At 45.1% G+C, this 21005-nt stretch overlaps 2 protein-coding genes across 2 annotated transcripts in view; both read right to left on the minus strand.

Annotated features, from left to right (window-relative positions):
* Window positions 1-364: 364 nt before the first annotated feature.
* On the minus strand, window positions 365-9013 carry serf2b (small EDRK-rich factor 2b). The gene is made up of 3 exons (XM_084081967.1): window positions 8880-9013; window positions 1823-1934; window positions 365-1089 (listed from the first exon to the last, which is right to left on the minus strand). Exons 1-3 carry the CDS (start codon window positions 8884-8886, stop codon window positions 1017-1019), a joined length of 192 nt encoding a protein of 63 aa, XP_083938093.1. The 5' UTR covers window positions 8887-9013; the 3' UTR covers window positions 365-1016.
* A 567-nt stretch (window positions 9014-9580) lies between these two features.
* LOC311042210 (RNA polymerase II elongation factor ELL-like) overlaps window positions 9581-21005 on the minus strand; it is a 38551-nt gene continuing 27126 nt past the window's right edge. Inside the window, exons 5-12 of the mRNA XM_084052804.1 lie at window positions 19878-20182; window positions 18402-18565; window positions 17118-17271; window positions 16195-16663; window positions 14455-14512; window positions 14034-14205; window positions 13545-13589; window positions 9581-13285 (exon numbers count right to left, since the gene is read on the minus strand). Of these exons, the coding sequence (XP_083908930.1) occupies window positions 13175-13285; window positions 13545-13589; window positions 14034-14205; window positions 14455-14512; window positions 16195-16663; window positions 17118-17271; window positions 18402-18565; window positions 19878-20182 (1478 nt within the window). The 3' untranslated portion in view covers window positions 9581-13174. The remainder of the gene's footprint in view (window positions 13286-13544; window positions 13590-14033; window positions 14206-14454; window positions 14513-16194; window positions 16664-17117; window positions 17272-18401; window positions 18566-19877; window positions 20183-21005) is intronic.

Raw genomic sequence — 21005 nt, forward strand, 5'->3', positions numbered from 1 at the left:
TCGGACATACATGGTTTCCACCCGACAGTGATGATATAGAGCTTATGTGGTTAATATGGTTAGGTAAATAACCCATCTGCAACCTGTGTAAAATGTATTACTCTTGAACAAAAGATAAATTATACATTAAAGTCCAGACTACCTTGAGAAAATGCTGTTTTTATTACATTGTCATTTCTCCAGCCATCACCCGATTCAAACTTCATGACGTGATGTAATCTAAACAACTTGGTACTTAACATGAAACACATGAAAACAAATCAAAGCCAACCGTTTGTCATCATCTGTGGCTGAGGTACGGAGATAAGTGACTAGAAATTTGATTTTTGGGCCAATATACAAAATAAATCAAGTAAGCATGAACTAAAACCATACACTTTATTTGGAACCAGCGGGGACACTTTGATACAAAAATACATAATAGTTACGTAGTAGTTAGACCAGATGTTTTGTGCTGACATTTTTTCTTCCTTCGACCTGCTGCTACACTGAAATCTCCTCGGAATTGGCTTTTTTAGACTACGAAGGGTTAATCCAGAACTTTCCAGAACCAGTTTCCATAACCAGAACTACCCCTGCCATTAAAAAACAAAAGGAAAACTCATAAAAGAAGTGAAAATAGTCAATCTACAAGCTCACCACACGCATTGTGAGAGCATGTAAATGGGCAATTTTCACTATCCCAGAACTCTGGGTTAGTACCACCTCCTGAGCAGGGCGCAAACTAGGTTCTAGGAACATTATTTGAAACCAAGCCATAGCGTATGGAAACAAACCCAGAACCCGTGAAAATACGTTCCACGACACTGAAGGGTTCGCTTAGTCCTTGTAGTCGAAAAAAGCCATGAATGAGACATGCAGGACCATTTTTAACTCACCCTCACACGGGTAAAATAACACAATTTCATAATGTCGTCATTTTCCGTAGGGAATCCTAGATTTCTTGAAAAATGTGAGGTCAGTTCCCACGATTATTGAGAAGAATGTGGAACTAACTAAGGGTTGTATACAGGATGTTATTTTGCCGTCGTCTCGGGGCCCTTTGGGTCGGTGGCCTTTTTCTGCTTCTGTCGCATCACCTCTGCATCCCTTTGAAAGAAGAAGAATACAGGACGTGAGATGGAGCAGCTTGAGCTACAGAATAAACATAGTATACTGTTGTTTAAAATGCAACTTAAGTATATACAATATGAAGTGGGGGTCCCTGCTTCATCTCCCTCAGCTAAAGGGTTCTTGGCCTGAAAAACGTTGAAGACCCCTAGCTTAACCCATTGAGACCTGAAGCCGATTCTACATGTCTCCTAAATCTCAACAGCTTTCTGAAAAACGTTTGTTTCTATTTAAGTGGTGCTCAATCTTTTTCATGTCAAGGACCCCCAAAATGATATGTATTTGGCCACGGACCCCCATCAAAATATTTTGTTCCAGGGACCCCCAGAAGCAAAGATTTTAGTTAAAAATGTTCGCTTAAAAATATATATATTCAAAGATTTGCACACATTTTCACTTTTTTTCAAAAATAGCGATCTACAAGCTCTACGAGCTTGTATATCTGCTATTTTTGAATAGCCAAAGTGTAAAATAATGCTTTTTAGCTCAAATCTAAAAACGGATGGGTTCCAGGTCTTAATGGGTTAAGTAATTAATTCTCAACCTTTTTAATTTAAGGAACCACAGCTTGACACTGCAAAATGAGTTCAAATAAATTAACTGGAACAGGTGTGCAAACCTTCTGGAAACCCAGGACTACAGTTATGCACAGAGCCTGGTGTAATACAGTTTTTGTTCATTTTGACAAATAATGAACATGTTCCTACAGTACCTCTCCTTACGAGCAGCGGCGGACAGGCCATCCTCTTCCTTCTTCTTTTTACTCGAATCACCACCATTTTTCTTGGCATTCTTGGCGCGTGCAAGTTCACGCTGGTTTCCTCCTACACAGCAAACAAAAACAATAAGTGACCCAACAACACAAAGATAAAATAGAGATACCTATTCAATAAAAAGGGCAATAACTATGATAATCAGCACATAAGTGAAGTGAAGAGAGAACAATGTAGTGCCTCAAAGAAACTAGGATACCAGGTACACAATGAATCTTATCTAGCCTTTGACTAAACGACATGCTACCTAAACTAGGATACTGAAAAAAACAAATCTAAGAAAACAAAAACATGAGAAACATTACAATTTAACCACTATCAAAATTGGTGGTTCTATTTCATCCTTCCTGACTGCCAGAGGCAGTGCTTAACACTGGATATATCCGTCTCACGCACGTGCAGTCGAGTAATTAATATCAACAAAGTCACAGCTGTGACATAATGACGGTGGGCGTGGAACGCAGTAGCCAGCGTACATAAGCCCACAGCCGTCATTAATGACTTCCCTTTGATCTTCTCGCAAGCTACGCGTTGCAGGTTTGAGGTTCTAAAAAACAAACTACTAAACCATCGTCTTTTTCGCAGGGAGCCCTGTAACCTACAGTAGGTTGGAGCTTCGCGTGTCGCGTCCTCCAAGGGCTGCGATTAAGGCTCGCTATTTTCTGTTCTTTCCGAAGACCAACATAGCTCCCCAGCAGAGCAGTGTTTGCGCGGCCACGCTGTGGGAAACGCACAGGTTGGTATAGTAATCAGAGTCTGTTTTCGGTCTCTGTCTCTTTATTATTTAAGTTGGAAAGACGCCATATATATATATTTAATTTGCATTTTCTGTTGAATTGCATGTTTCAGTAAACTGAACAGCCTATGTTGCAGATTTAAGAATTTTTGATTACCTGTTGAGTGTTTCCGCTCTTTACGGTGTTTTCTTTTGAGTTGAAATTATAACTGTCTCCCTATAGTGGATCGTATTATAATACTTATTTCAGCTTTATAGCTCTTTCCCATTTTTGGGTGTTTTTTGTTTGTTACTAGGGGTGCTTTCGCTCCACAGTAACTGAGTTGAAGTTCCCAAAGCGTGCACGCTTAGTGGGTGTTTTTTGTTTTTCCTTCCGGAGTGTTTTCGCTCCGTTATATACTGGCCATGGCACATGCGTGCCGCGCCTGCGCGGTGCCTTTGTTGCCCGACGATGGCCATGACGAATGCCACAGGTGCCTGGGTGTAGCACACCTAAGGCAGGGGCTGACAGAGGAGCAGTGCACAAACTGCAGTTTCATGCCGCATGATCTGAAGCTGGCCAGACTGGCTGAAGTGGAGGGGCAGCAGCCAGAGGACCGGATGCCCCCATCTGGTGTCCCTCCACAGGCAGGCAGGCGGCGGAAAGGGTCTCCGCACCGTCATGCCCCGCACAGCAAGGAGAGGAAGAAGGACCATCTGGCTACCAAGGTAGACACCTTGGCATCCCAGTTTGAGGAGTTGAAGGAGCTGCTCCTTAATATCCAACCGGACAGGCCTGTTCCCCGGGCCGGCAGTCCACCGGCAGCCGCCCCTGCCCCAGGGTGGGAGGTTGATTCACTGTCGACAATGGCCTCCTGTACCGATTTCAATGATGGTCCAGAGGAGGCAGAAGAGGCCACCCACACCTCATACCCCGGCTCTCAACGGTCGGGAAGTGAGTCTAGAGCGGGCTCGGGGCCTGCCTCGGCTTCAATCAAGCCTGTGATCCGGATGGCGCTAGCACGCCTGGGCCAGGACGAGGCCCCGGCAGCAGCAAGGCCTGCAAACGTTTTCTTTAGACGCGCTCCACCTCAGGCTGCCTTCACTGTACCTCCCGCAGAGCAGTACATTCAGGAGCTCCACAGGTGCTGGGAAGACCCCAAGTCCCAGACCCATCGGGTCTCCGACGCTAGGGCCTTGGCGTCTATGCGGGATGCGGACAGGTACGGGTTGGGCAGCATGCCATCAGTGGAGCCATCCATCGCCTCCCTGATATGCTCACCCGATGAGGTCCTGCGGCCGGTTTCCCGTTGCCCCAGGCCCCAATGCCGCATCACAGATGACCTGCTGGTCAAGAGCTACGACGCAGCGGCCCGTGTCGGCCGCATAGGCAACTCTCTGTCACATATCTTGCTGGCCTTGTCCCAGTCTCTGCAGCCCCTGGGCACGGCGGCTCCCTCAGGCGCGGAGGCTACGTCTGCCGCAGACACTAACCCAGGCATGGACGCTTCCGTCCAGAGCCTGAGCGACGCTTCTCTGGAAGCGTTCGCCTACATGACAACGGAGCTTGGCAGATTACTGTCAACGCTGACTCTGACGCGCCGACAGGTGTGGCTGGCTCAGTCCCCACTGTCGGAGCCATGCCGGAGGGTACTCCGTGCACTCCCCGTGGTCCCGGGGCAGCTGTTTGGCCCTGCAGGACAGCAGGCCTTGGAGCGTAGCCTCCAGGCCAACCAGACACGGCAGCAGTATGCCAGCCTTCAGGGGCCTTCCCCTGCAGTGAGGCAACGGCCTGCGCCAGGTTATGGCACCGGTCGCCCCCGGCCACAGCCGCGGCAGGACAGCTACCCGAGGTCCTCGACCTTCGAGCAGCCCGACCAGCGTCGCCGCGCCCCTACTCGCCCAGGCCCTCCACGTCCGGCACCTCAAACGCAGAGGGCTCGAGGGTCTGGGTTTCGCCCCTCAAGGGGCCAGAGGGGTAGGCAATGAACGCATGGGGCCGGCGGTGGGACGCTTCTCCCAGCAGCAGCTCAGCTACTGGGAAAGCTGCGCTTCAGACCCTTGGGTGGTGGCCACGCTCTCCCAAGGGTACAGTATCCAGTTCCGCCGCCGCCCCCCCACTTACAGCGGGATCAGGATGACCATCGTCAACGATCCCACCAAATCCGAGGCACTCAGACAGGAGGTGGCCACCCTCCTGGAGAAGAATGCCATCGAGGAACTAGATCTACATACACGGCAAGGTGGGTTTTACTCAATGTATTTTTTGGTTACAAAAAAAGACGGAGGTTTTCGCCCTATACTGGACTTACGGGGGCTCAACGCCTACCTGAAGGTGTTGCCCTTCCACATGTTGAAGACAGCGGATGTGCTCCAAACGGTCAAAGTGCACAGTTGGTTCACTTCAATCGATTTAAAAGACGCATACTTTCACGTCCCTATAGCCCCGCATCACAGGCAGTACCTGCGCTTCGCGTTCGAAGGCAGGGCCTACCAATTCAGGGTGCTCCCGTTCGGGATTTCCCTGGCCCCTCGGGTATTTACGAGATGCATGCGGGCTGCGTTGGCCCCAATGCAGGGCCGGGGCATGCAAATCCTCCCATACCTGGACGACTGGTTGGTCTGTGCTCCAACCAGGGAACAGGTGGGGCGGGATACGGCGGCCCTAATACGTCATGTGACACGACTAGGTCTCACAGTCAACCACAAAAAAAGCTGCCTTGTTCCCAGCCAGAGGGTTGTATTTATCGGCTTGGCCCTGGACTCCTGCCGAATGCTGGCCTCTCCCACTCCTCAACGGGTGGAAGCCATCCTGCAGCTTCTTCTCTGGTTTCGGGGGAACAAGAAGTTGAGATTCAGCCTTTTTCTCAGGCTGTTAGGGATGCTGACGTCAGTGACTGCGGTAGTGCCACTGGGCCTCCTACGCTTGCGGCCATTCCAGATCTGGGTCAATGGCCTACAGCTAGACCCAAAGTTCCACGGGTCCAGGAGAGTCAGGGTATCCGGCAGCTGCCTCCTCACACTACAGCCCTGGAGAGACAGGGCATATCTGTCCAGAGGTGTCTCCTTGGGTTCGATCCCCTCGCGTCGCGAGGTGGTGGTGACGGATGCCTCTCCCTCCGGGTGGGGGGCAGTATGGCAACACAGGGCTGTGAGGGGGCTCTGGACGAGGCAAGAGAGGACGGAGCACATAAATGTGCTCGAGCTTCGTGCTATATTCTTAGCGCTACAACACTTCGTACCGCAGTTGGAGGGCCGGCATGTGCTTGTGCGGTCCGACAGCAGGTCAGCTGTCTACAACGTGAACCGGCAGGGGGGCACCAGGTCGACCCTGTCGTTACAAGTGGCACGGCGACTCCTCATGTGGGCTTTCCCTCATTTTCCCAGCCTGAGGGCTATGTATCTGCCAGGGCCACAGAATGTGGTGGCGGATTTTCTGTCACGCCAGAAACCTCCTTCGGGGGAGTGGAGACTCCACCCGGAGGTAGTGGAGGAGATTTGGCACAGATACGGCGCTGCGGAGGTGGACCTGTTTGCCTCAGAGTCCACAACACACTGCCCTCTTTGGTTCTCCCTGACGGAGACATCGAGTCCGTTAGGACAGGATGCTCTGGCGCACCCATGGCCAGATCACCTCCTGTATGCTTTCCCACCTTTTCCGCTGATAGCATTGACGCTACACAGGGTCCAGCAAGACAACCACAGAGTCCTGCTAGTTGCTCCGGCATGGCCGGGGAGGACGTGGTTCTCGGCGCTGCACAATCTTTGTTGCAGCTCTCCATGGCACCTCCCCAACAGGGAGGATCTCCTGTCCCAATTGGATGGCCGCATTTGGCATCCGTGCCCGGAACGCCTACAACTGTGCGTGTGGCCCCTGAGGGGCCGGACCCGCTCCTGAGTCTGTGCGACCAGGCTGTGATCCAGACCGTGTTGGACGCAAGAGCACCCTCCACCAGGGCAATCTATGCAAACAGGTGGAAAATATTCTCGGAATGGTGTGGGGTGAACCGAGAGGTCCCTGAGTCTTGCTCGGTGCCGATGATATTGCGTTTTTTGCAATCTCTACTGGAAAAGAGACTATCAGTGTCGACACTGAAGGTCTATGTGGCCGCGATCTCGGCCAGTCACTGCAGGGTGGACAACCAGACTGTGGGGTCCCACACTCTGGTGACCCGGTTCCTTCGTGGGGCCCAGCGGCGGAACCCCCCGCGGGCCGTGAAACACCCCTCATGGGACTTAACCCTGGTCCTGGAGGCTCTTCGTCTCCCCCCCTTCGAGCCCCTAGAACGATCAGGACTGAAGTGGGCTTCAGCCAAATTGGCCTTTCTTCTTGCAATGGCATCGGCAAAGCGGGTGAGTGAACTGCATGCCCTATCGACGAGTGACGCGTGCATACGCTGGAACTCTGATGGCACGGGGGTGGCGCTTTGGCCTAACCCCTCGTTTTTGCCCAAGAACTTGGCTTCAGACCATACTAACCAGGTCATACAACTGGCGGCTTATGACCCCTCAGGCCTGCAGGGTGAGGCTGCTTTGGCAAGGCAGCTCTGCCCGGTGAGGGCCTTGAGACATTACATACAGGTGACTGCTGGGTTCCGTCGCTCGGACAGCCTATTCGTCTGTTATGGTGGGCACAGAAAGGGGCATGCCCTGTCCAAACAGAGGCTTTCCAAATGGGTTGTCATGGCAATAGAGGAGGCATATAGATCAAGAGGCCTACCACCGCCTCATAATATCAGAGGCCACTCCACCAGGAGCGTTTCCACTTCCTGGGCGGCCCTACGGGGAGTTCCTCTGAGCGAAATTTGTGCAGCAGCCACGTGGGCTGCACCATGCACCTTTGCCCGGTTCTATAGGGTCAATGTGGCTGCAACCAATGCGGTGGCAACCGCTGTTCTGGGGGTCCCCTAGGCCGTTCCCGGCAAGGTAAGATTCCTCGTGACTTTGTTGATATTAGTCATCCAGTGTTAAGCACTGCCTCTGGCAGTCAGGAAGGATGAAATAGAACGTAAGTTACGTATGTAACTATGGTTCTATGAATCCTGGATGACTGCCAGAGTTCCCTGTCACTCGGAATCTCGCGAGAAGATTCCGCAGGGAAGTCATTAATGACGGCTGTGGGCTTATGTACGCTGGCTACTGCGTTCCACGCCCACCGTCATTATGTCACAGCTGTGACTTTGTTGATATTAATTACTCGACTGCACGTGCGTGAGACGGATATATCCAGTGTTAAGCACTGCCTCTGGCAGTCATCCAGGATTCATAGAACCATAGTTACATACGTAACTTACGTTACTAGTAGTCCCTATTTGGAGAGTGTCAATTTTAGGTAAAACATTTCTAAGAATGTATAGACAAAATAGCAGATCTACAAGCTCAAAACGCATCAAGCCACTATTCTTTTTTTAATAGAGCTTTAACAAAACAATAAAAGCAAGTTGTTCAGTTACTTAAGTAAGTTGAGTTATTCAAAGAAAATGATCTATCAGTGATCAATCAATGAATCACCTAATTATTAGCATAGCTCATTATCATTAAATATATTATTTTTCTTTTTTTAGTGTTATGCTTTATAAACTTGTATGAACACTGATGACAACAACAGCCGACGTGGCAGGGAGGCGCTGTTGAGCAGCTCAGACAATAACACTGTAGTGACGAAATAAACACTGATCAAACGGAACAACACCGTCCGCCACTAATAACACTAATAACACCCGATATGATCGAATATCGATGCATCGTCTGTCTCCCTGCTGTGGGTTTAATACACATCGGGCGGTGTTCAGAATGTAAAGAACACATGTAGGCTACACACCCTGTGTTACAAATGTCTTTAAACGCCGTCATATCGCCTTGTGAGTGAGGACCAACAAAGTCATCAAATCGCCTTTTTTTTTTAAATCCATATATAGAATTAGAACATTTCCACTTACACTAGCGTGTGAGAAAATATAAATACATCAAAACAACTCGCTTTTAAAAGGTGCGTTCCGTGAAAAAAAAAAACATATATTGCTTGTATTTATGCTCCGTCGTAGGACGGTATAAATAGCAGTTCTACAAGCTCACAACACGTCACACCCGTGACGCACTGTGAGCTTGTAGATCTGCTATTTTTTGGCTCGTCCAAGTCTCTTTTCCAGCAAATAGACGGACGCCATGTTCACTAACTAACTACTGCTGCCGAGGCTGTCATGGTGATCAAATCGATTAAAAAACGACACGACGAATCGACAAACAAATCCCTTAGCGATATAAAGACATAAGGTACCCACTCGTCATGTTGTGTAGTTGATTGTTGTTTGGTAACGTTGTCGGTTGAAATCCCAGCAAAGAGGGCCGCTCTCTCACTGGTGTGTCGTGCTCTCTCTCTCCCTCTTGACTATGTTAGTCTGTTGGTGCGTCAATGGGGAAGGGGGATATCGCGAGATCTGCTGCTATTGAAGACGTCATCAATTTCACGTCATTCATGAATCAGTTCCAAGGGGATTATCTCTCTCTCTCTGTGTGCGTGTGCGTGTGCGTGTGTGTGTGCATGCGCGTGTGCAGGGGGCTTTCACATATAGGAAGTGGCCAAACCCCAGAAGGGAGCTTTTTTTCTAGTATAGTATATATATATATACACCCACACATAAAGAAGTCCAAAACATCACATCACACGTCACTCATGTACACATGAATCAGTTCCCGGTACTCCCCTGGTGCGCCTGATCTTGTACAATCATCTTCTATTTTCACTATTAGGTTTCTGGAAAATATTTTTGTACCTTTGAAAACTTGAGTATGTTTTTAAGCAAGTTGTCATGTTTTGTTTAGTGACTGAGTGTTGAATGTGTTTAGTGGACCACAATAAAAAAAAAAAAAAAAATGTTGTGTTTTTTTCAAAAGGGTGTTTTGCATTAAACAATGAAAACTCAAAACCCAGATCACCTTGAGGAAGGTTTTATTGTTTTCTGTTTTTATTTGAACTCCAGAACAACAGAAAGTATAACATTTGTAAAATGCAGTTTTTAAAAAATGCAACAGAATGCATATCGTTGCTGTTGGGGCGGAAACCTCTTATCTCCATATTTCAACTTTGTTTTTTTTCGTTAAATGAATGGCTTGCTGTCATTCATTCTAGTGTCACACAAAAGTAGCAAAGATACCCCACCTACAAGCTTGAAGATATGCTATTTTCTTTAAAGTGGTTAAGTGTGTGGGTTTTATAAATACTGAACCAATGAAAAGTATTAACAAGGATCCATTGGACGGTTATTTTTTCCATTTAGAAAGAAAAAAAGGTTTTGGACATTTGTAAAATGCAGTTCATAAATAATGCAAAAATAATTCTCTCCTACAACCTGTGCATGAAATAGAGATTATATTTCCCTAAAAATGTTAACAAATAAAAACATTAAGTGCAGTGATTCTCAACCTTTTGAATTTCAAGGACACTCAGTTTGATTATATATATTTCTTAAATCTCTGGGATCACAGGAAAAAGCCAGGTCTGATCAGCTCAGAGACAGGTGCGTAGGCAGGGATCAGGTGTCTAGAATACAATAAAATGATCCGCACACAGTCTACACTTGCACAATAAAGACAACTTTATTTAGGCAACGTTTGGGTCAATGGACCTTCTTCAGGCATCAGATGCATCAGTTGTCCTTATTTTGCGAGTGTAACACTGTAAAACCCTCAGTGTTAACGTTGAGAGTGTACAAATGGAACCAAATGAGTTATAGACCTCTTAAGGCAGTGGTTCTCAAACCTTTTCATGTCAAGGACCCCCAAATTGACGCATATTAGCCTGCAGACCCCCATTTGAAAATGGATGTCAAACCTCCTGTTTGACATGCATTAGGGCTACGGACCCCCATTTAATGGCATTTCTATCTCTGGGACCCCAATTTATATTGTAAAATCAATGTTAATTTAACTCTGTGTACAAATGGAACCAAACTGTACACTTACTGAGTTACAGACCCATAAGGGTCCATTTTGTTCCTAACTATCTATCATTTAGCTGGGTACCCCCTGGAACTCCCCCGGACCCACTTTGAGAACCACTGCCTTAGGGTCCATTTGGACCCCTGGTGGTTGCTGGACCCGACGGTGCAAACCAGTGATCTAGTGTGCACTCATCTGACCCAAAAAAACTAAACATGAACCATTTATTATTCTCATCGTTGTTATCGTTATTAACGATTAGAAGACTTTCACTGATGAATGTGATCTTCCTTTAGTGATTTTTGCTTGTAGATCTGTCCTTTTTATTAGACTCAAGTGGTTCTTTCATCAGCCATGACAAAATCCACAGTTCATTAAGATCTGCAATCAACTGTTATTTAACTTAATCAAGATCTTCAATCAACTGCTGTGTGGCACTTAAACACTATTACACTGATGATCTCCACAATCCGTATCCCCCCCCCCCCCCCTCAAGTGGTGGACAAAGTACTCAACCCCAGTCCTTGAGTCAAAGTATAGATTCTGAAGTGAAAGTTGAAAATGGCAGGCTATGGCTATTGTATGTGTTGTGGACACTGTGACATTGGTGGTTTGCTTGGAAATTCACTACTAGAAAAGTCTAACTTCCCTCAACTAACATTCAGTAGAATACAATCTGCAGCCTACAAGTAGTCATTGCCTTTTCTTGTAACAGTCTGGATTAATGCAAAACTGCCGTCCCTAGCCAGAAGGTAAGCCTGAGAATTGTAGTCTATTTGTAGGCGGTCCTTTATTTTCTTACTCTATGGATAAATTAGTACCTTTTCACAGTCCGTTGATGCTTCATATACATGAGTAAAATCGCTGGACTCATTTTGAAATCTTTGGAACAAAAAAAAATGTCTATAAGATTTAGATTAGGAAAAACAACTCTGTGACCCTGGGGGGGTAACGGAAGTGACGTCATACTTCGGTGCTACCCAGTCATCTCCTCCTGCTTACAAATGCTACTAATATGACATCACACTTCAGACCCAGGACAGAGGAACCCATTATAAAAAAGAAAAAGAAAAAAAGAACGTGTCTCATAATAAATACATCAGTAGTTTAAAGCATTAAAAAGTTAGAATGTAGTGTAATGTAGGGCATTTGAAAACACTTACTACTAGACTTGGAGGCTCATGCAGGGAAATTGTTTCAGATTTTGATCCTAAATCCCATTGTTCTGTTGTGAGGAGTGGGGAAAATGTCTTCAGTGTATTTCTGTGCCTTATGATGTCAAATATGGCGTTTCACGTAATCGTCCGTAAGGAATCTACACTTGATGACATGAAACCACACGTTTGACATAATCGGGTGTACACTTTCGCATTTCATGGAGGAATACACAGAAGACAGTAGGCTCATTTTACATCAAATATGTGATATTTCCCTTAAAATGGGAGGAAGGCACATAGTAAATCTCTCCCAGCACCAAACCTGTGCATCAGTCACCAAGGCTAGCCTCCATGCTTGTCCCTTTAGTTGTCATTCAAAAGAGAAGGGAATGGTCAATAAATACTTTCTATCTTTGTAACAAAACCTTAAAGGAACACCCATTTTCAACCTAACTTGATATAATTGGTCCTCCTCAACAATTATATCATTATTATACATTTGTTATATTTGTCAATATAATTATATTGGTCTTCCATTATGAAAGTAAAGTTAAGTATTGCAAAAAAGAAAATAAATGGAGCAAATTGGTCAATTACAATTGTGATTATAAATGACAGCTCCAAATTTCCGTCAGCAGTTTACAAGACTATCCACGGACAGAAATACAAGACACACAGGGGAGAAAACATCTCTCCCCCTTGACTTTGGCCTGATGTTGATAATGAACTGAGGGTTTTTACTGGGTGTCCAAATTACAGACTTGATAAGAGGACATATTTTATACCTTTATCATACTTTGTTGCTGTCGGGCAGAAACCTTGTATCTATATATTTTACATTTTAATGTAATAAATGAATGCCCAACAGTATCACACAAAAAGTAGCAAAAATAGCCGATCTGCAAGTGCTGTGAGGTTGTATGTTATTCTTTGTTTTGGGACATATTTTAATAGTGAAAGTGGTTTAGTGTGTCTGTGGGTTTTATACATATTGAACTAATGAAAAGCATTAAAAAGAGCTTGTGATTAAGTAGATTGGAAGACGGTTCTTTTTTCCCCTGAAAAAGTAACACTTTTGGACATGCAAGATTTGCACCCGACAGCAACAACTTGCAAAACAATGAATGACCGGGTTATAAACAGGACCTGATCCCAGGTCAGGCTCCATGCCTGAACGCAGCGTCAAGGCGTGGCCCCAGTAACTGGAATAACCTTTGACCTTTTTTCTCCCTCATCAGGGACAATGCCTGTACTTCACACTCTGTGGTCTGATAGCTACTGTATTCTTAAAAAAAAAGAAGCTTTGTGTATCAGTAAAATATCACACCAAATGGACTTGTAAGGGTCCATCTAGCGCCAATTGTACACACAGAGGTAGAGACCTGTAAGGGTAGGACATCGTATTCTGTGATGGTAAGTTTTAAGTGAGACAGTTTTTTGTGGATGTAAGACAGTTTTTCATGGAGGTACTCGCAGCGCTGCTAGGAGGCATTGTGCAGAACATCATAATCTGTGATGAGGTGTTTGATGTGGGACAGTTTTTCGTGGAGGTACTGGCAGTGCCTTTTCTCTGCCCGTGCGTCTGGGAACGTCTGTACGGATGAGAGAAACCAGAGGTTTTCAACATAACTTGATCCCTCTGTGTGTGTGTACTGTATGTGTGTGTGTGTGTGTGTGTACTGTATGTGTGTGTGTGTGTGTGTGTGTGTGTGTGTGTGTGTGTGTGTGTGTGTGTGTGTGTGTGTGTGTGTGTGTGTGTGTGTGTGTGTGTGTGCCCCCATAAAGGTTAATCTTATTTTATCTTAATGTGTATTTGTGCATTTATTCAAATTCAAAGATAACATCACATACCTTTCTATACTTTGTGTACTTCTCCAGTATTTGGTCTTCTAGTATCTAGATGGTACAAAACGTTAAACAATCAATTGTTATTATTCACTTTAAAAAGTGCTTTTCGCGTTCCAGCATCCTCGGTGTACAACGTTTTTGTGGAGCGCTCTGAGCAACTCAAGCTGAAAACAGTTGAACTTTTGGTAGAGGAGTGATGCTCATCAATGTCACTTTGCTATGCAGAGGGTTGGAGAAACACGCCCACAGTCACTGAGCAGAGGCGTCTGGCTCAGTGCACATGTAGCTCTGGACATGATGTCCAAAGCACTCCTTCACTCAAAGAACACTTTTGTGGACACACATAGCCCCTAATATTTCTGTATGTGTGTACCATTATGTTCTTGTGTTCAGGGGACAGTATATGAGTATACAATATTATTTCTATAGTATGTGAACCTTATATTCTTGCGTTCCCAGGGACAGTATACGTATTATTTCTATAGTGTGTACCTTATATTCTTGCGTTCCTGGTGACAGTGTTTTGATTTTGTGTCCCAGCTGGACAAACAGTTGTGTGACGGTGGCGATTCTGGAGTGTAGGTCTTTGTACTCGTCATATTCTGCACAAAAGTCGTCCTGGTAGCGCTGACGCTGCTCCACGCTGGTGATGGTCAGATATGTCCTATATGGGGCGACATGGAACATGAGTGATGTGACAATAAAGTTGATGATGGCTGAAGGCCGTTTCTCCTTCCATCCTGAAGATGGCAGTATGGTGCCAGTATAGTGTTTCTTTGCTATGCCTAGAGATGAGATTTGCCATCAACATACAATACACAGCATATTTAAATGTGCAGTGATACAACATGAAGAAAAAAAAAAATCAATCAATCAACCAATCAATCAATTCATCAATCCTGTTTGTACTCACGTCAGGTAATCTGGCTTGCCTTGGAGTGGTGAGCTCACACAGTTTGTGATGTTGGGATCTGAAAAAACACACACAGATGATGATATAAACTAACTCAACAGGACTGTGATGACCAATGACACTTTGTCAGTTAGCTAAAGATTTATTTTCATCTGCTAAACGCTCACACAAAGCTAAAGATAGCTTTATTGTCCACACAACCAGCCACAAAACAAAAACACACACCCGATGACCCAGGAGAGAATGACAATGAGACTGTGGTTGTACTGGGCAGCCACCAGGTGTCACTGTGTGACACTGTGGTTGCGCTGGGCAGGTTATTTTTCCACCCATTTCCTGTAAAGTAATGGTTTTGGACATACAAGGTTTCCACCAGACAGCGACGCAAACAAAAAGAACACAGACAGGACTTATGGGTATTAAGTGTACAGACGGCCGGTAAAATAAACACTCACTCAAAGAGACCACACACACAACTGTGATTGGTCAACAGCTCAGCACAAGCAGTGGTAATGTGTTATTTTGTGGCAATGTGTGTTATTTTTGTGTGCAATGATACTCAGGCGTGCCATGAGTCATTTCACAGCAGAGATCATAGCATAAGGTAGTGGCGGTAGCTATATTTACGCAGATTATGCACTAGAGTACAATTTTAACCGGATATTCTAATGAATACTGCAGCATTTAGTACTGTAAGTATATATATGCAAAATATGTCTCATTGGTGAGACATATTTTGCAGAAACCTGCCTACCAGTGACATCATCAATGGGGATTCCAAGCTAATACAAACTACAGCCTGTCTCTTCCTGGCATGCTGAAATGGAAGCCATTGTTCTTGCATCAATAAAAAATACAATAAAAAGCTTGAAATATTCTTTGAAATGACCAAACCTGCCTAATGACGTCACTGGTAGGCAGGTTCCTGAACTGTCCACAGCCCTCCTCTGAGACACAGAGTGAGCAGACCTAAATGGAGCTTATTATAATTAAAATGATAGTGAGTAGGTTGAAATGGGTGATGTGCTCCTTTAAGTGAAAAGAAATTATTTGAGTACTTCTTCCAAGTGACGTCATAATAACACATAAGTTACATTAACATACGTTAGGTGTTTTCAAAGCGCAAGCTGCTGCCACATCGTGACACATGAGAATGCGATATTCACAGGAAAACAGGTCCGGTCCGGTGCAATAAACTCTAATCACTCATCTCTATACCCGGCCAGATGTAACTCCTCCCACATGGGCGGAGTTACCTTCACACACAAAAACAGGAAAGACTTCAAGCTTTAAACAGGAAATGCAAATATGGATTTCTGCAGCTCCCTGGCTCCCACTCTATTGTGTTTCTATCTCCTATATGATAAAGGTAGAAAGTTTAACAGGGAGGCAATAGAGTTATGCCTAAGGCAGTGTAAGACAGTGGTTCTCAAAGTGCTGTCTGGGGCCACACAGGGGCCCTAGAGGAGATTCCAGGGGGTCCTAAGCAAAATGTGTTAGTATAGCACACTTTAACCCTATATGCATCAGCTATTTGAAAACAGCCGATCCAGATCACAACACGTCGCATCACCATGACTAAAAGGCAAAGCTAAATCAATCAATCAATTAGTGGTTCTCAAAGTGGGGTTCTAAATGGATCCTTACAGGTCTGTAACTCTGAGTTATGGGGTCCTTGAAGTTTGAGAACCACTGAAATAAACAAACAAACAAACAAGCAAAAAAATAAATAACTCTTACTGTCCAGTTTGTCAGGGTTGTGCTTAAGGTCAGGGCTGCTCTCTAAGCATCCAGGGTTGTTTTTTAACCTCTCTCTCTCCTTGTCTTTGTGCTTTTTGGATTTCCTCTTCCTGTGGTCTGAGTCGCCCGGCGGCGCCCTCTTCTGTGCGCCCGCGGTGGGGCCTCCTTGCCTAGCACTGTCTGAAACGCAGAGCGGCGTGTCCGGGGAACTAGACAGTTTGTGCATAGGTGGTGGGGAGACACCATTTTGGCTGCCAGCGTGGTTACTGGTCCTCTGAAACGCAGTGTCTGTGAGGAAACTGGGGTTGAGCGGAGTGGGCGTGGGCGTGGCTGTCGCAGGGTCCCGCCCACCTTGGGAGATCAACGGTTGGTTGGCGGGCGGCGGCTGCGGTCGCAGCCTCTGGTTCGCTGGTCGCTGTCTCTTAGCGGCCAGGCTGTCCTGCTGCGCGTCTGAAGGCACTGGACGTTTCTGCAAGATGAAAAAAATTATAATAATGGAACTTCATTACAAATGTTTACATTTAGCAAATGTTCATGTTCATAACCAGATCGAAACAAAACGTTGCGGTCGGGTGTATGTCCAAAACAAACTTTTCAGAACACTTTTCAGAAAATGCAAATAAGAACGAATGTAGTTATTCTTTAGTCATAAGTTCTTGCTAATACTTTGGTTCAGCATTTATAAAACCAACAGACACACTTACACACCTTCACTTTAAAACTGTACAAAAATTGTGTAAGCAGTCAATCTACAAGCTCACAACACGTTGCATTGCAGCGCATTGAGTGTGTAGATTGACTATTTTCACTACTTTTGCACGACACTGTACGAAGAAGTAGGGCATTAAATTGCAAAAAAAGAATAATTATGAATTATGGAGATACATGGTTTCTGCCTGCTAGCAATGATATATCATTTTTACCATGGTAGGGTTCCTGACTGTGCTCTGATGAGACGATGATTCCCCTGACACCTTGTGGACGGACGGTGACTCCCCTGGGACCTTGTGGATGGACATGTTGCCGTGGACACCCCTCGACTGCCCGCTGCTGCCACTGCTTTGAACCTGCAGCTTCCTGCAAAACAGAAAGGAAGAAAATGCCAATTAGGAGACTGGGCAAATAGCTGTCAATAGCTGTTTTCAAGTTTAACTGTTGCAGAAATAACAGTGTAGCGTTTATAACTGTGAAAGTATGGGGCTTTACAGCAGAACGGGCCAAACTGTTAAGAATGCTAAACGCTCCACAGCTAGCAGGTTGAGGCAGGCGCTGTATTGAGGAACACCTGGACACCGTTATGCCTCATTTATGCTCTGTGATACGACGGTGTTGCACGCCGAAAACAGCAGATGTACACGCTCACAATGCGTCGCATACACAACGTGTTGTGAGCTTGTAGATGTAGATCTTTATGCATAGGTGGTGGGGGCTTGTAGATCTTTTTTTGTTGAATCACTTCCCATTTCACTTGTTAATCCTGTATACTGTATGAGTTCTCTTTTCAGATTGGATTAAATTAGTATCCCGGCCTGAAAAGGCATTTTCTGTTGACTAAAGAGCTGGAGAGACGGGGAGACCCGTTACTGAACAAACATACTATAGCAGAATATAGAGCTATAACACTTATATTAACTAGAAAACGTTGGAGCACAGGTCTCTGCCAGGTCAGGTTGCAAAAATCGGCCTCCTGGTGTGGCTAAAACAGGCGTGTGTGAACCTTCACGGCAATCGGACGCTGCATTCATGATTTGAGGCATTTTGTTCAAAACGTCTCACTCGTGCAAACTTTAGATGCCAATCTTAGCCAATCAAGATTGACTGTAAAAGAAATCAGACAGATCCGTCTTGATCACATGACTATAGAGATAATATGTACCGATTTGCGTGATGTTTGGACAAAATGTGTAGGAGTAATATAAATAATGTGTTTTTATCACAAATCGGCCTCCTGGTGGCGCTATAAAAGGCCGATGGGAAAAATGCAGGGCAGAGGTTCTGCTCTGGCATTCAGGGAGTGTGTGTACACAGTTTCACGTAGCTGTTCACAGACGGACGGACACACGGACACGGACGGACAGGTGGCAAAACATAGTCCTGGCAGAGACAACAACAGCAACAAAAATGACTCCCCCCCCCCTAAATAACTGTTTCACAATCTCATTTTCAATTAATTAATGATTAAAAGGGGACTTCGGGTAGACACCCACCCGGTCAGCATCCTGCCCATCAGCTGTCTGTCTTCCTTCCCGTCTGTCTTACTGCTGGTCAGCTGTCTCTCCTCCTCTGCGTATCCAGGCCTGTCTCTCTGCAGCTGTTTATACAACTCCTCCTTCAACACGTAGCTGCCGTCCTTAACATTCACCCTAGCCACCTGAAAGCCACACAGCACACCCAACCACCTTCAGAATTACCTTAACACAGCGCTAGGGCTGTCACCATCATGACATTTTACTTGACAATAGTAAAAAAAATATAATATAAATAAAATAATTGGATTGCCCTTTGTTTTCCGAAATATTCTGTTTTGTTCAATAAAGAGGTGATTAACCCCGTCTGTGCCATTGAGCTACAGTATATTATATCGGTATGTGCCAGAAGTTGTGGTGAAAGCTTTTATTACACTCCATGGAAACATTAAAATACAAAAGCATTCAGGCACAGATGGGATAAAAACAAAGAGGTACGGGCATTAAACACGGAACTGCAGGGGCTGTTTGGGAAAGTCTCCAAGATTGTCAGAGACACATAAAAAGTGATCAAGAAAGTTAATCAAAGAACAAGGATTTCCTCTTTTGTCAACAAAAGTGCTCTCAAGACTCTAGCTGGAGCCCTCATTCAATGCCATCTTGATTATGCTCGCACCTCTTGGTTCTCCACCATCTCAATGTCACTAAAAACTAAGCTTCAGACCTCCCAAAACAAATTGATACGACTACTTCTCTGCCTTAAGCCACCTAATTCCAACACACTTTGTTAGTTTGGGATGCTCAGGGTAGAAGACAGGTTTAAGAAAATATCACTGATTGGTATTTAACCCATTAAGACTGGGAACACGTCTGTGTAACCACTTAATCCATTATTTTATTTGAATGGCTATTCAAAGCTAGCAGATCTACAAGCTCATAGCGCGGCACAGAGTGCTGTGCTATGAGCTTGTAGATCTGCTATTTTTAAAACATCTTGAAAATCTGTGCAAATCTTTGAATAATCTTTTTTAAAGCAAACGTTTGTTACTCAAATCTTTGCTTCTTTGGTCCGAGGCTAAAGCAATAGAAGGCTACAACAGTACAAACATTACATGGTTGGTTATTTATACTACAGTGTCACAAAAAAAGTAGCAGAAATAGCAGATGTACAAGCTCACAAGTTGCAATGCAAAGCGTTGTGAGCTTGTGGATCTACTATTTTTGGAAATAAATAAATAAGTGAAACTGGAAAGAGTGTGTGTGTGTGTGTGTGTGTGTGTGTGTGTGTGTGTGTGTGTGTGTGTGTGTGTGTGTGTGTGTGTGTGTGTGTGTGTGTGTGTGTGTGGTAAATATTGAACCAATGAAAATATTAACAAGAGCTTGTGAGTAAATAATAACTACTTTGGATCCATTGTTTTTTTTTTCCCATTACCTGAAAAGTAACAGTTTTGGACATAAAAAGGCAACGATAATCATTTATTTCAGAGTATAATGTACCTCGTCCAGCACTGATCCCAGGTCAGCCTTATCTTTGGGCGTCGTGGCTTTCTCTCTCTCCAACCACAACACGAGTTCTGCTTTCCTGTACGGTTTGACAGCCAGCAGGTGGATAATGCGTTCTCTCAGCGACCCGTGATTGGCCACCGGGCCCAGGGGGGCGTCGATGCGCTCCTTCAGTGGCCTCTGATTGGCCAGCGAGCCCAGGGGGGTGGTCCTCCGCGTGGTGGGCGAGTGCTTCTGGACGCAGCTGTCTGACACGGACAGAAGGGCTCCGGGTCTCTTCTGAAACTTCACACATTTACCTGGAAAAGAAATGATGGATTCCTTTATCCATCTTTTTGACAGATGACTGACTTTCTGGCCAACGTTCACACTTCACAGTAACAGAATCATAATATCAAGAGAGAAGCATGGTTTAGGCCAGTGCTTCTCAACCCTTTCTGCATCAGGGGGGGCCAACTTTAAAATCTCAAAAGTGGCAGTGAATTTTCACAGCATGATTATCTAAATTTAAATTGTAATCAATCAATCGTGTTCCGGCTTGGATCAATGGAACTAAAGTAGCATGCTTTAAGCTCCTATTTATCCGTATCAGAATGAAAACACATTCCTTTGAAGGTTTTAAAGAAAAAATGCGACGGAATTATTTCTACATAAATGTTATAATTTGAATGTCATATCATAAAAATCTGCCATCCCATTACATTAAGCTCTGCTTTGGAGGTCAGAGCAGGGCAAGTGAGACATGCTGACAAATTGCCAAGATTAAATAAACCTATGGCAGTGGTAGAAATAAACTAAGTACCTTTTATTTAAGATTAATTTTTGGGGCTTTTATGCCTTTATTTATAAGACAGTAGACTGATAGGAAATGGGGAGAGAGATGGGGAGTGACACGCAGCAAAGGTCATCGGGACTCGAACCCGCGACACGCTGGCATTGCAGCCTAGGGTGTCTGGACCGCCACGCTGCGTGTGGTACTTTTACTTTACCTGAGTGTGTCCATTTTTCGATACTTTAAACTTCTGCCACTTCCACCACTTCTTGACACTTTTACTTAGGTAAAAGAAATCAGAGTACTTCTAACAGTAGTGCAAGTGAGAGAGGAGAATCCACAGGCAGCAC

Source organism: Gymnoscopelus microlampas, assembly GCF_963454915.1.
Source record: "Gymnoscopelus microlampas genome assembly, chromosome: 1".
NCBI classification, from domain to species: domain Eukaryota; kingdom Metazoa; phylum Chordata; class Actinopteri; order Myctophiformes; family Myctophidae; genus Gymnoscopelus; species Gymnoscopelus microlampas.